The 11,102-nt window shown below is 44.7% G+C and overlaps 1 protein-coding gene across 1 annotated transcript; it reads right to left on the bottom strand.

The window, feature by feature from the left end:
• Positions 1-7,986: 7,986 nt before the first annotated feature.
• On the bottom strand, positions 7,987-10,806 carry LOC100844879 (acyl carrier protein 2, mitochondrial). Its single transcript, XM_003568519.4, has 2 exons — positions 10,500-10,806; positions 7,987-8,491 (listed from the first exon to the last, which is right to left on the bottom strand). The coding sequence occupies exons 1-2, from the start codon at positions 10,704-10,706 to the stop codon at positions 8,315-8,317; spliced, it is 384 nt and encodes a 127-aa protein (XP_003568567.1). The 5' UTR covers positions 10,707-10,806; the 3' UTR covers positions 7,987-8,314.
• Between the last annotated feature and the right edge of the window lie 296 nt (positions 10,807-11,102).

Here is an 11,102-nt window from a genome sequence, read left to right as displayed (position 1 = left end):
CGTGTTTATCAAGCCTAAGGTGGAGGAGTGCACCATCTTGTTAGATTTGCTTGAGGTCTTCGGTGATGCTTCGGGCCTGCGCACGAATATCCTTAAGAGCTCGGCTACTCCCATTTGTTGCTCTCCAGAGGAGGTTCAGGTCGTTCTCCATTATCTGGCTTGTCCAATTCAGGAGTTTCCCGTCCCCTACTTGGGTGCCCCTCTCCCCATCTCTAGGCTTCGCCGTCAGGATTTTCAGCCCATTCTCGACAAGCTGGACCGCAAGCTCGCAGGTTGGCGTGCCGGGATGTTGTCCAGGGGTGGTCAGTTGACTCTCGTCAAATCGGTCCTTTCGGCGATTCTGGTTCACACCCTCCTTGCCGTCGACGCTCCCAAATGGTTGGGCGATACCATTAATAAGAAGCAACGGAGTTTTTTCTGGAAAGGCCGGACGGATGCTCAGCGTGGTCACTGTGATGTGGCCTGGGCCAAGGTTTGCCTCCCCATTCGCTTGGGAGGACTAGGGGTACGTGACGCCAACTTGGTGAGCGCTGCCCTCCAGCTTCGGTGGCCTTGGTTGCAGCGGGCCGAGGTCGATAAGCCTTGGGCCTCCGTTCGTATCCACTTTAGCCCTCTTGTGCTCACCCTCTTCCGTGAGGCTTGCTGTTCGGTGGTGGGTAACGGTCGCTCTACCCTCTTCTAGTTTGACAACTGGATTGATGGAAAGTCGATTGAATCGGTCGCCCCGACCGTCTTTGCCGCCGTTGGTCGGAGGATCACCCGCACACGGTGTGTTGCGGATGCCCTCGCTGAGAACGCTTGGATCCAGGACATTTCGGGCCCACTCAATGCCCAAGGCATGGTTGAATTTCTTCGGCTGACGGACACAATTGCCTCCGTGGAGCTTTTTCCAAACAGGGCTGATGTGTTTCGCTGGCGTTGGTCGGCCTCGGGTGTCTATTCCGCCAAATCGGCGTTCCTGCACTTCTTTGAGGAACGCCCGACTTCCCCTTCTTGGGCTCAGATTTGGCGTTGTTGGACACCGTTGAAGTGTCGGATTTGGGTTTGACTTGCGAGCGCCAACCGATGCTGGACGACGGACCGCCTGGAACGTCACAATCTTCCCTTCAACGCGCGTTGTCCTCTTTGTGATCAGGAACCCGAGACCATGGCTCACCTCCTCATGGGCTGTGCCTTCTAGAAGTCAGTGCTCCATGCGGTGCTGGCTAGGGCTAGTGCCCTTCCTAGCCTCCCTCGCCCCTCTGAGGATCTTGTGGGTTGGCTCTCGACAGGGGCACGTCGGGCTCCTGGCAAGGTGAAGGCTGTTCGGTCGCTCATCAGCCTCTCTCTCTGGTGACTCTGGAAGCTCCGAAATGCTTGCATCTTCGAGGGAGCTACGCCGGTTGCCGCTAGTTTGGTCGAGGAGCCCTTTGGGGCTCCTTTGTTGCCTGTAACATGCATGCATGTACACAAAATATGAGTTTCCCACTAAATAGCTGTGTGAACAAATAATAGTGTGATGATGTGGCATGCTTACATGTTGATCAGCATGAATATTTCGCTATTAGTAACTCAATTTCAGAGGCTAAACTGCCACTTTGTGCTTAATTGAGCTTTTAATTAAATGTTTAACGCATGATTAACTCTTAAATGAGCATATTTACATGCTTAGTGTAATTATTGCAGATTTGTGCGTCCAGGCACAAATTTTTCATCTTGGAGGGAGGAAAAAGGAAGAAGACCAACTAAATCATCAACTACAAGTTCCTAAAGGATCTACTTGAGCAGATAAGAGATAACTTGAAGGACTTTCCTGCAAAACTTCCAACCACTCCATCTTTTACCTAAAAGGCAGCTGCCTGCCTGTGAGAGGGGGCTCTCGAGAAGGGAAGAAATTACCAGAAAGAAGAGAGGAAGAAGAGAGGAGAGAGGATGGAAGGGAGAAACTCCATGCTCATGGCGATGAAGACCTGAAGATCCACCTCTTCCCTGTTTGCTTCCTGCTTCCCCTTCACCAGCAAACCGACAACGTGCTCTGGGGTTTCATCGGTGACCAGTCCAACTCTTCCCTGTCTAATCCTTGCTTCCCTTGCTGTACGAAGTTCTGATCTGAAATCCTATCTGTAATCTCTTCCCTTTCCTGCTAAATAGTGCTTAGATCCGTGTTGATGTTGCTTTGTCTGTGATAATTGTTGCTCTAGTTCTTGTTTAAATTGTTGAATTCAGTTTTCTTGCAGTAAATTGTTCTAGTTCAGTTTGTAGTTGCTGTGATGTTTAGATCTTACTGTTTTTCCTCTAATCTATGTTCTTCCCTGTCTAAAACGACTTGCTTCTTCCATGTCTCGGTAATTTGCTTGCTGTAGTTCTTTGCTATACTCTAGTTTGTGCTAATTCTGCAGTTTTATAAACCAAAAACAACTAAAACCATAGAATCCAGTAGCTTTTAGAGTCTATTTAACTTCTGAAACCTTCAACACCTTAAAATTGTGAGTCTAGCTTTGAGAATTAAGTTGGAATTCGAAACTCACTCCCTGTGGAGAACACGACGTAAACCTCAATATTTGCATCGATCACATGTTAAGAGAAATCAAGTAGTGGGTTTCCCCTACTTAGATATAGATAAAAATAGATGTGTGAACAAATTAATGGTATGATGATGTGACATGCTTTGCATGTTGAGAGAAATCAAGTAGTGGATTTTCCTACTTAGATATAGAAGATGAGTGAAAGATAGAACTACGAATTTGCCCTTCTTTTACCGCTGAATATAATTTGCTCTAACTTTTTATTTATGAAATGGATCTTTTATAAAGCTTCCCAGAAATACAAGGCAGCTCAAACATAATAAAAAAAAGCTAATAAGGTGCCCGTGTGTTGGTACGGGATAACAAAACATGTAAACATTAAAAAAAATCACATATATACTTTTAATCACATTATTTAAGTGTTGGAGTGATTTTATTTACATTGAAGCCTGGTTTGAAATCCATCCTTATCACATATAAATCTCAATATATGTGGCAAAATTCGAGCTAATAGAAACAGAGAGCTATAAGAATCAACACCACACATCAGCTACTACTTCTTTCTCTTCTCTATTATTCCAAAATTTAACTTTTGATTCAAGGTGTGGCAAAATTAAAGCTTACTCAGCTGCTAACTTGTGAGGACAGAACTACTAAAAATTGGCAGATGTCCACTCGTTCGATGAAATTGTGACAATTCCAACACAAATATGCCATTTGGTTCAAGGTCGGAGGTGGACCTGCAAACAGGCTCGGCAATCGCGGAGGAAATCATAGGCCTGCTTGTAAATAGTTGTAAAGAGCATAGCGGGTGGTTCACGTGATCCGGTTTCAGTTCCAGCTTGGTGATGCCCCGCTTCTTCACCTTGTTGTTATCCCCTGCGCCAAATCAGGAATCGTGCGGGACACCATCGCGTGCATCGCATCGAAGTCATCTCTGTAGTTCATCCCTGCGGACTCGTCAACCAGAGCCGCCTTCGATGGCGCCGAGGATCTCCGCCCACTTCGGGCTCGATCGGAAGACCGCTGCCGTGCCGCCGCTGCTAGCAGAGAAAGGGGAGCGGCATGGACGCATGGTGGGACGGGCGGTGTGGAGGAGGAGCAGCGAGGACTCGGGCAAAAGAAAAAGACCGGGACGGGCGCACGGGTTCGTTGTCTTCACATCGGGCGGACACTGTGGCATATGGAGGGGAGTTCGTGATTGAGTTGGATCGGATGTCAGGTGGAGGAAGAGAGGGGGCGGCGACGAAGTGATCGCGATTTTGGGCGGGGAGGCGACCTAGATTCCGCTTGTGCGCACGCCTTCCCCATAGATTCCCGCTGTCCGTCTGCTCTCGCGTGCCGCTTGCTCCCACTTGCTGCCCGATACGCCTGTGCGCCTTCTCACAGCCTTGTTCGCCCGTTCGCCGCGCCCGCGCACCGCCCACACATTACATCCGGCCACTTGTCGCCGCACGCCACTGCCCGTCGGGAGGGCTACCGATGGCTTGCGCCGACGCGGTCCCTACTGCCTTGCACGAAGCCACCGCCATCCCGGCCTCAGGCTCATCCCATCGCTGTCCAAGTCCCGTGAGGAGTCACCGGCGCACACGAGCCGGTGGAGGCGGCGGTCGGGGCACGCGACGGAGCCACAGGTCCGCAACCGCGAGGCCACCGTCTTTTTTGGGCGGTACGTGTTTTTTCTACGCTTGAGAACCGCGGAAGCCGGGATTAAAAAGCACGCGGGGACAGCGGTGGTAGATTCGTAATTTCGGTGAAGTGACGTACCGCGACGCCCGTACCATCATCACCAACTCCAATTTAATATATTGGTATAGAATAGATTGCATCAGGTTTTTGGATCACCGAACAACCACTACCATCATCAGAACGAGCCGACAGTGATGGATAATTTTTGAAATTCCATTTTATTAGTACAAATAATAATTAAAAAAATATTAGGAACAAAAATAAAGCTGCAGTGTATTTGCCCCAACCCAATATTAAAAAGTAGTGTTTGTCCCATCCAAGATCACAAATCTGGATCCGCCATTGCAAGTCGATGACACATCGTTATCGTTGTTCCCTTATCAGAGTCGGTCGGTCTGATTTTGTCAATGACAATGACAAACACGAAGTCCTAGTGCACATGACTTACTCCCATGGCGTCAAAAACCTTGTTTTAGTAGCGAATCTAATATATCGAACTTATAAGTCAATGTAGAGTTATCGATGTGAAACACTGTCTTGAGGTGGCGTCAATCTCTATTTTCTATTCTATGTCCTTTCCCTTTGTGGTGGAGGCAGGGAATTTGTGAGTATAGCGAGCGGTAGCTATTCATAACGCACAGTTCGCCGTTTTTCCGCCATGCACAATGAACGTGGACAAGTATGTAAGAATTGCGCAAACCCATTTTTTAGGTAATCAACAGGGGGTCTACACCTGGCTAATTGCGATTTGGTGGAGCTCTGCACAAACCAAATTTGGCAGACGAATACTGACATCGCTTTTTGGGTTGTCAAAGTTTTTTTTTACTACTTTCTTATTTTCTTAACTTTTGGTTTTATGAACTTTTAATTTTTATCTTTTGCTTTTCCTCAGGTTTCACTTTTATTTTCTAATTTCACACTTTTATTTTTTATTTTCAAAATCACCTTTGCTACGCGTTGACTACCATGAACGACGGTTCCCCAACGGGACCCTGAACGACGAGCCGATGGCGACCCCGATCTCCAGCGCCGGATCCACGCACAGCGACCTCCCCTATGGTGCTAGGGATGTAAACGGCACCCGTTTGAGCCTGTTTGACCCCTGCCCACAAGTAGCCTTTGCCAAAGAAAGAGAAAACGTTGAAGTTAAAAACGTGGGGAAAGTTTACTTAAACGGGCTTGGCGGCGCTGTTTAGTGCGCCATTGACATCCCTATATGGCGCCGATCTAGGCCATAGGGAAGCCCAGGACATGGGGCTCTGGGCAGAAGGCGTGCCGCGGCGCGAGGAGAGGTTGGGGCAGCGGCAGCGGTCGGGGAAAGAAGAGGGGGTCGCGGCGCCTCGTGGGGAAGGGGAGCGAGGGAGATGGGTTGCGCGTCAGGAGAAGGGGGAGTGAGGGAGAGAATCTGGTCAGGGGAGGAGAGTTAAAGGGAAGGAGAGGTGGGGCAATGCGTACGTGTTTGTCCGCCCCACGCGGACAAGCGTAGAGAGTTTTTCCGTAAATCTTCAACAATTAGTCAAATCGACATAAGAACCGATACATCTTCATTTGAGAATACCTTAGCGTTCCTAGCGGTCCAAATTCTCCGCAAGATGATGGGAAGGGCAGAGGGCCACAACAGATGACCGGCAAGTGTTGAGGCGGTGTAATTGTACATAGCAAATTGAAGGAGGACCGTCGTGATGAATATCAAGGGCATCCCATAGGTGCACCTCCATGGGCAGTTCTGTCCATGGGGTAAGAAAGGAAGCGGCCATTGGTCTTTGGAGGTGGCTGACCATCATTCGCAGTGAGCCCAAGGGAGCGGGGTCTTGTGAAGAAGTTTATTGGGAGTGTTGAGCGGTCTTCAAGAGAAGCCAAGCGAAGACCTTGACCTTGTTTGGAATATTGGACGACCAGTTGCGCATACCCTTATATCTACTACTCCTTCCATCCTGAATTAACTGACGTGGACGATTGGGCCTTGGGGTCAACGTCAACATAGTGTTCACGATTAATGCCATGCCAGCCTTGGAATGTGTAAATGTGGCAATCGGGTCGGGTGGACCATTAATCGTGCCCATGTCCATCGGGTCTAACCTAGTTGAAGTGATTGTGCATTAATATGACAGCAAAATACATATGAAAATATTGAATATATATATGTACATGTGTAATGATGCTTTAAAAAATCAAAGTGATCATGCATAAATAGAAGATCATAATCCACATGAAAATATGACAATAGTTTTTCATCATTGTAGTTTGACATTATTAAAAATAATAATCGTGTGACCCATGGGCAACCCACATGCATGAAATTGTACCCATACCCTACCCATTAACAAACCGAATTATCGGTTAAAATAGAATGCACAGGCCTAGCCTAGGTTTTTTTTAAGAAACAACATGAAAATCGATGGTTATGTGTGTGTGGTACCTTCGCCCTTGGGGCCTGCTTTGGATGGCCATTACGGTCCCATAGCCAGGTAATAATCGGATTTGTAGCAATGTGATTTCATGAATTAAAACTCTTTTTGTTACTCAAGTTTAGTCACAATCATATATCATACTCCCTCCGTCCGGAATTACCGATTTGTATAAGATCTTATACAAATCCAAGTCACTTATTTCCGGAGGGAGGGAGTATTTAATTCCCTCCTTGTCCGTTGATTTTTTTTTCTAGTTCTGTATTAGTAGCATGTTTATTATTTTATGATGCAGTTTTCAGTTTGTAGAAAATGGATGTGGATCATGGTCTTGCTCAGCACATTGTATGTCATGGTTTTGATTTTTCTTAATATATAAGTTCCTTTGCTGGAATGACACATGATATACAGTACTCCCTCCGTTCCATAATTCTTGTCGTGGTTTTAGTTCAAAGGAGTAGTACATGTTAGTATATATGGTATAGTTCCATTGCATGTCCTGGTTTTGTTTTTTCTTATTATACAAACTCCTTTGCTGGAATGACACATGATATATAGTCATGTTAGTATATATGGTACAGTTCCATTGCATGTCCTGGTTTTGATTTCATGCATACTCTGCTCTGCTCTAATTCTACAATGATCCAAGTACAGCATACTTGTTAGTAATTAGTTGCCCTTTCATACTCATGTGGCTGTGTAGCTAAGTATACCATGTGAGTTTGAACAAATAGCCACAGCAGTCTGATTCAGCCAAAAAACATTTGTCAGTTCTGTGTCATTTAACCAAGGTTGATGAGTTTTTCATATGTTTACTGCAGGATCTTCGTATTCAAGTGCTTCTTGGCTGTTCAAGACCGTTTGGTTCAATCCTACTGTAATCACAAGGAGAACTTTACTAGATTTGTTCTGTTATGTTAATTAATTGAAAAGATCTCATGTAAGATTTCCAGAAAGTAGTCCTTCAAGCAAAAAAGTTCATGACTGTTGCCAACCCGTGATCAAAAGTTCTCCTTGCAACCTGTCAGTCTCGCTTCCATGCTTATGTTTAAAAGCTCTTCAATTTTTATATGAAAGATTATACACGTTTTTATCATGTGCTCTATAGGCAATATTTTGTTCTTGCTCAGCTTATTGGTAAGAAAAATTCAAGTAGCTCAGCTATTTCATAGTCTATTAGAATTCAGCTCAATTTTCTGCTCAAGATTCCAGGATACAAGCAAGCATTGTTTACACTGTAATACTGGTGTCTACACTGGTATTGTTAGTGTTCAGTAAAATATACCTGTACCCTGTTTACAGGTGTGTAAAATTACAGGCTTCCCAAGCAGAGCCTAGTGTGGTGGTTCCGTGAGATCACCAGATCACCGATTTCGCGGTACCCATTCAAAACCAGACAAATCCCACCAAGGCTTTAGTTTCACAATTTACACAAGTTAGTGCCAGCTAGAGTACAGCCAGTATAACAACATTGGCTTTAAAAGAAGCTGTGATCGTCAGCAAATAGGATCATAAATCCAAAACTGGTGCATCATTTATTCGATCGGACGGAGAAAGAGAACCAAGACCTGATATTAGAGGCACAAAAATAAACAGAGAAACCTCAGAACATTCACCTACTGGGCAAATACAGAAAAACAGATCCTTTGGGGAACATTAGTTCTGGGGGCAAGATCACGTAGACGCCGGAACCAAGACATGCTGCATGCAAACTTATTTTGCTTGAGGATGCGAGGCGATGAAATCGACTGCCGTTTTGATAGAATCAATCTTCTCTGCCTCATTGTCTGGGATCTCGAAACTAAATTCTTCCTCAAAGGCCATCACAATCTCGACCGTGTCCAGGCTGTCCAGCCCAAGGTCCTTCTGGAAATGTGCATTAGTCGTCACCTGCAAAATTTCATGGGGAAAATAAGAGCTGCTTAATGGCAATTTACAGCATCTGCATAATATAAATTAATCTTCTCTCAACAAACATTACAGAAAGTGAGAAACAACACTAAATACCACTCAAGTACAGTGCATGGAGAACTACTGCAAATATAGATGGATAGTAAAAAGAATACCGATAAACTACCTAACGAGAATTAAAACTTTATCCAACACTAGAACAGCATAGAAAATCTCATTACTGTACAAACACTGCAAATGTTGTAATATTGAACCAAAACTGTCAGTGTGCAGGCAGATTGTCTTAAAATCTTGACCGGAAGAAACAATACTCAATCCTTATTGTGTCACTGTCACAGCCCTGCAAAAGCAATTTGCAGACAAACCACACACAGTGCAGGCACACAATACTAGTTCTGAATCCAATGGCCATCCTTAAGACAACTCTGAGCTACTCGCAGAGTCTGCCTCATCCTCATGACCCAAAGCTACAGCATGAAATGACCAAATATGGTGCAGTGGTGCAGCCGTGCTGAAGTCAAGTATATCAGCTTGACTTAAACTACTCAACTTGAGCATGAATTTAATTAGCATGCTTGATCTCAGCTTGACAAGCTAGTGCCTAGCTCGATTAATACCATTCATATACGCCGATTAGCATTTACTTTCTGATCCCCATATTTTGAATGAAAATTCCTATGCAATTCATGACAAACTCATGCTCAAATACATCACAAAACTCAGAACTTCATTACACAACGAATGCTAAAGGGATTACATAACAGATAGCTGAAAGCAAGGTTTTGGCAACCGATAAGCTTATTCTACAGGAAGGGGTGCGGTGCGACTAGTAACCAGAATCTACCGGTTCTTTACAGTAAAAACTTAATATTTTTGAATGGCTTCGCTGAATTTTCTGAACAAAAGGATAAAAATTGTCAATTTTTCATGAATTTTTCTTTAAATGGTAATATTTTCTTTAGTACAACCATTTATGGGATGGTCCAGTAACCAAAACCTTGGCCGAAATTAAGACCTATGCACTAATGCAAGAGATCAAACAAATTTAACTGAAAGCAGAGTCTACAATTATTACAAGATGAATCGAATTATAAGCGACATAAATTAGAATTATTTTGGTTGGTAATAAACTAATAGAGCAATAGTGCAATTTACCCCAGTAGTTGAATTATCAAAGAACACGTTAATATAATTTAACTGAAAGTGCATAAAACAACTATTTCCTGCAAACTAAAGACTTGGCATTTTGGCCCGATGCTAGAACATTTTTTATTCCTGCAAGAACTAGGTTCATGTGAAAAATATTAAAATTCCATTACTATTGGTGTGGTTATGGAAGACTAATTGGTGAAAAGAACAATGCTGTTTCAAACAGGGAACCTAAAGCTCTAGCAAACATCACATCATAACATTGAATCAATGTTTGTCCATTTCAGTCATGAGAAGTATAGTGACAAGAGGCTCACTGGTTCCAGGGTCAGCCGATTAGTTAACACAATCAGAGACAAAAGAAGAAAAGAAAATGGGGTTCTGTTGATGGTGAGAAACTACAAGTTTCTGAGGCTTAAGCAAACAATGTTACTGCAAGTGAACTTGTACTTAAGGCATCAAATTAATCCACATGCGTCAAGCTGGAACTTGACTATTATAGGGTGTCCAGTGTCCACCCCAAAATAACTCACTCACTAATCAGATGAGTTTCCACATAATTTTTTTAACTATCTTAGGAGTAGTATTATAATCGACAAGAAAAATAGGAAAGTGGCCACCGTTTCTTCTACCCCTCTCTTTTCCAGCCTTCCTAAAATTGCTCGATTTGCTAAAGCCGCCCAGATCTTCTTTGACGATCCAGTTCACTCGATTACATGAAGCAACAAACAGGGACGGAAGCCAAAAACCCTAAATACACACCTATATATGCTAGGAGATACGAACCCATGTATCGGTCTACCAAACGGGCTGTACAAGCGTATACTATCGGGCTTACCTTGGAAGGCTCGATCTTCTGGAAGTTCTTGATGACGGAGACGACGCGGTCGGCGACCTCGCCCTTGTCGAGGAACGACCCCTTTTCGACCTCCGTGGTCGAAGACAGGAGCCTAGCGAAAGAGACGCTTCCCGCGGCGGCAGCCGGGTGGGCCACCGGCACGCGGAGATGGTTCAGGAACGCTCTCCTCGCCGCCGCCATCGCCATTTCCCTCTCCTCTCGATTGGTGCAGCGGTGCCTAGCTGTGGGTGGGGAGGAAGGGCAACGTGGAAGACTGTGATGGTCCGGGCTGACGATACTAGTCGCGATGAATGGGAAATATCGGGGCCCGGCCTTATAAAAATTGTTCGTGGGCCGAATGTGACCTGAAATATCCGTTAGTATCCCCGTCATGCTTAATGGCTACAGAACGGTAAATTTCCTGAACCTTGAACGGGCCTTCCCATTTTGATATCTTAAGACATACACAAAAATTAAAGAGTACCAGTGAAAATGTCCGTGCGCTGCCATGGACCAAACACGAGATGGTCTTCATCTGTATACACTATCTAAGGATTCTAATCTTTCCAGTCCAAAGCATATAAATGTAACACACTAAAAATC

Source organism: Brachypodium distachyon, chromosome 2 (assembly GCF_000005505.3).
Source record: "Brachypodium distachyon strain Bd21 chromosome 2, Brachypodium_distachyon_v3.0, whole genome shotgun sequence".
In the NCBI taxonomy this organism is placed as follows: Eukaryota; Viridiplantae; Streptophyta; class Magnoliopsida; order Poales; family Poaceae; genus Brachypodium; species Brachypodium distachyon.
The sequence above is the reverse complement of the archived record's forward strand: the minus strand, read 5'-3'. Positions and strand labels throughout refer to the sequence as shown.

Excerpts from the sequence above, each read along its gene's own strand:
- LOC100844879 (XM_003568519.4), bottom strand. The coding sequence starts at position 10,706 with ATGGCGATGGCGGCGGCGAGGAGAGCGTTCCTGAACCATCTCCGCGTG. Across the intron at positions 8,492-10,499 it reads AGAAGATCGAGCCTTCCAAG|GTGACGACTAATGCACATTT; the intron begins GTAAGCCCGATA and ends GAAATTTTGCAG.